The sequence below is a fragment of the Mastigoproctus giganteus genome, chromosome 9, assembly GCF_048544385.1.
Source record: "Mastigoproctus giganteus isolate SK-2022 chromosome 9, ASM4854438v1, whole genome shotgun sequence".
Classification (NCBI taxonomy): domain Eukaryota; kingdom Metazoa; phylum Arthropoda; class Arachnida; order Uropygi; family Thelyphonidae; genus Mastigoproctus; species Mastigoproctus giganteus.
The window spans coordinates 204,795,410-204,799,747 of record NC_143583.1 but is presented as its reverse complement, the minus strand read 5'-3'; the positions used below and the strand labels follow the sequence as shown (position 1 = coordinate 204,799,747).

At 43.7% G+C, this 4,338-nt stretch overlaps 1 protein-coding gene across 1 annotated transcript; it reads left to right on the top strand.

The window, feature by feature from the left end:
- Positions 1 to 2,994: 2,994 nt before the first annotated feature.
- LOC150081056 (uncharacterized) lies at positions 2,995 to 4,070 on the top strand. Its single transcript, XM_090380902.1, has 2 exons — positions 2,995 to 3,361; positions 3,493 to 4,070. Exons 1-2 carry the CDS (start codon positions 2,995 to 2,997, stop codon positions 4,068 to 4,070), a joined length of 945 nt encoding a protein of 314 aa, XP_090237028.1.
- The last annotated feature ends 268 nt before the right edge of the window (positions 4,071 to 4,338 follow it).

Here is a 4,338-nt window from a genome sequence, read left to right as displayed (position 1 = left end):
TTTGAATCGTGATGAGAGGGCTCACATAAACAGATAAAAGCAGCAGTACAGCAGTTATGTGCAAATTGCCGAATGGTGAGCACGATTGTTACAGACGTTCGATTGGTTTCATACAGTGCTACAGACAACGAAATGGCCAGTAGATAACATCTGGATGACTTTACCCGGGGTAGAATAATTGGGAAGCTTGAAGAGCGAGGAGTGTGACTGCAGAGTTCGGTATCGTCCGTTCTGCAGGCCGATCACGTGCGTGGTCGACAGGTACAGCTGTTCGAAGGACCAGTGGTGGTCGTCCACGAAAAACAACGCCCAAAGATGAGATGACCCCTATATACTCCTACAGGCCAAGAGGGGACCGACACCAGACAGCGGGAACCATTGCAAACCAGCTGCACAGAACGCAGGATATCGCGGTTTACTGTGGCCAGGCGACTCCACAAATGTCGACTGTTTGCCCGACGGCCAATACGCTGTGTCCTTTTAACACCTGCCCCATCGGAGACACCGTTTACAGTGGTGCATCGAATACAAGGACTTGACAGTAGCGCAATGGGGTAAGGTACTCTTTACTGATGAGAGTAGATTCAGTCTCAGCAGCGATTCCAGACGTCAGCTAATCGGGCGAGAGGTTGGCACACGGTATCACCCCGCAAACATCACTGAAAGTGATCGATCGATATGGAGGTCGAGGTGTTTCCGTCTGGGGAGGAAACTTGGATGAACGTAAACAACCCAGATACTGGAAGGCGGTACTGTAATCGGTGCACGCTACTGCACTGAGGCAATCCTTCCCCATGTGCGTCTGTTCCGAAGTGCCATTGGCCCCGAGTTCGTGCTTATTGATGATAACGCCACATCCTATCGAACTGCAGTTGTTGAAATGCTTTTGTAAAGTGAAGACATTGTTCGTATGGATTAGCCTGCCCGTTCCATCGATCTAAATCCCATCGAACACATATGGGACGCTCTTGGGAGACGCCTAGCGGCACGTACACACCTACCAGAAAATGTTCACCAGCCGAAGATGGCGCTGACAGAGGAATGGACGATGTTACCGCAAGAACTTATCAACAACATTGTTCTAAGTATGAACAGGCGGTGCGAAGCCTGCGTCGACATTGGGGGCGGCCATATCTCCTACTGAGGACCACCTCTTCCCTTTGTTCCATCTTTGGCAGGGATGCATCTGCATCATGGCAGCCAGTGCTATGTTGCCATTTTTGAATAAAGTCCCTCTGTACCGTTTTGTTTCCGTTGTTGTGTCAGTGCTGTTTCCTTTATCATTTTTTCCTACATCACGAGGTCCTTTTGTGGAGCTTTTCCCATATCCAGGCTACTCCTATGAGAGGCTACAGGTGAAAACCTGACTGGTGCTTAAGTTTTACACACCAGTGTATATCAGATCAGGTGATTGTTGCTTGGTACCCGGCGCGTATATTAGCATTAGTAGAGGCATATGATGCAAGAAAGCAAGCTTATGCAGCATTAGCCAAAAAAAAAAAATCCTTCCTATTTCACTGATCCGTTCGTTCCAAATGTTTGTCTAGTTCTGCCTTGAATTTATTTAAGCTATCAACTTCCACAGCGACAGATGCAACTTTGTTCCAGCAATCAACTACCCACGCTGGCTAAAGACAAATTTCAGCACATCTGTTCGACAACTGCCTCTCCTCAATTTCAGTTTATGCCCCCTCAGGTTTCTGATTTGAGCAAGAGCAAGAATCCCATCAGCATTGAGTCCGTTCAATCCATTCAATGCCTTATACACGTCAATCAGATCGCCTCCCAAGTGCCTACTATCCAGACGCTGCAATTTGCCTTTCTTCGTAGAAGTACCCCTTTGTTCCCTTCACCAATCTTATTGCCCTTCTCTATACTTGTTCTAGCAACTCTACATCCTTCCTAAAATGAAGCTTCCAGACCTGTATGGAGTGCTCAAGGTTGGCCTGACCATTGCCTTATATAACGGGATAACTACCTCCTTATCCCTGTTCGCAAAATTCCTGTATATCATTGAGAAGACCCCATGACCTACTCTGGCAGCCTGTCTGCACTACTCGGAAAACTTCATATTTGACTGCACAATTACCCCCAGGTCTTTTTCATCCTCCACTACCCTGAGTGTAAGACCACCTGCTGGAACTTTGTTCTACAGAACAATGTGAAATCGTTAAAAATAAAAGACTGAAATTCGAACAGTTCTATTTTTTTCACTAAATTACAGCAACTATAATTAGGAAATGAGTTTATAATCTTGTATAGGTCTGCAGTGAGCGTGGGAGCTCCGGCTATTCTAATAGTGAACCCACCCCATCAGTGATTAAACGAGAAACAGAGCTGTGATCTTCCACGTAACAGTTGGTTCTTAACGAAATTTGCATGATTTTATTTATGAAAGGACTCTTTCACGTATGACGGCTTTGTTTCTTTTCTAAATTCGAATCCATTAAGGTTTCGAAAATTTTAAAAGGAGCAAATCGAAGTCAAATTTCAAAACAATAGCGAAAGAATCACCTTTTTTAGTTTTCTAAATTCTGCAGTGTTCGTTGTGAACATTGCGAAATTTAGTTTCTAGATTAGTTCCCCACAGAACCCAGTGCGACAAAAGTAACCCAACTGCGTCTATAAGATCGGTGGTTCTGACTAATGATCAAATATATACCATCAAGTGAGTGATGGTACCTGCCCTGTAAAAAAATCTAACCGTTACGTATATGAACCGGAGAGCCTTTACGGACACAGACCAGGCCTCGAAATAACGACACGAGTTTGGTATTGAGATTTGGAACTTGAAATGTGCATACCCTGTTGCAGGATGGCGCTATGAACAGCCTAGCAGAGGAAGTTGAAAAGTTTAAGATTGATATTGTTGCTCTCCAAGAAGTTAGATGGAAAGGTAAAGGTGTGACTAATAAGTCGAAATTTACAATGTAATCCTCTGGAACTGATGACAGACAGGGAGAACAGGGTGTAGGATTTCTGATTTCAAAGAGAATGCGCAGATCAGTACTTGCTTTCACACCAGTGTCTGAGAGAATTTGCAGCCTTAGAATTAAAGGAAAATTCCATAATGTGACCTTCATTAACCTGTACGCTCCAACTGAAGGTGCGGATGATGATGTTGCAGATGGATTTTACGATGAACTCCAGGCTGTGCGTGAAAGAATTCAAAGACGTTATGCTATTATAACTATCGGTGACTTCAACGCTAAACTAGGCAGGGAAGAAGGTTTTATGGGTCTATTTGGGAAACACAGCCTCCATGAAACAAACAATAATGGTCTTAGAGTAGCACAACTTGCTGCTACCAACAGCTTTAAGGTAATGGGTACCTGGTTTCCAAGAAGGAATATTCATAAAGGTACATGGAAAACCCCTGGTACAAATCAGGCTAATCAGATTGATCATGTACTGGTCCCTACGAGGTGGGCTACTGCAATTGAAAATGTCCGTTCTTTTCGTAGCGCCAGCTCCGATTCTGATCATTTTTAGTGGGAGCCAGATTGAAGCATAAAATACCTCTAGCAGCAAGAGGAAAGGTTGAGGAAACTAAGCCGTGGAATGTAGAGAAATTGAAAGATAGTCTTGTTAAAACGAAGTACCAAGAAGAATTGGCCAGAAGACTGCAGGAACAAGAAAACAGTGACAAGATTGAGGATGAATGGACTTGCATAAAGGTTGCAATTCTGGGTGCAGTACACGTAACCTTGGGTGAGACCTCAAGGCCGAGAAATGAGGAATGGTATGATGACGAGTGTCAAGTAGCAGTAGGATTGAAGAGACAAGCCAGAGTGAAACGTTTACAGCGGAATTGCAGAGCGAATAGTGAACACTACAAGGAAAAACGGATTTCCGCAGCTGGGATACGTAGAAAGAAAAAGAGAGAAGCTTTGAGAAGGAAGGTCGACGAAATGGTGGAACATTACAACAAGAAGGAAAGTAGAAAGTTTCGTAAGAAGATTAAAGAAAGTACATGGGAATTCCGAACAAAAGTTACTGCTTGTAGGGACAGTGAAGGGAACTTGCTGACTGAAAAAGGAGGTTCTGAAACGGTGGAAAGAGTATTTTGAAAGCATTTTGACAGGAGGTAAGACGGAAACAAAACAGCTATTAAACTATACAGTATAACCATGAATTGAAGACCCTAGTTTCGAAGAAATTCGAAAAGTTATTAAGTGCTTAAAGAACTTTAAAGCACCAGGAGCTGATGGAGTAACTGCAGAGTTGCTCAAGAACGGTGGAGTGGCACTATGGAGAAGAACATATAATCTCATACTATTAATATGGTCTGAAGAAAAAATCCCGGATGAATGGACACTTGGAATCATACAGCCGATT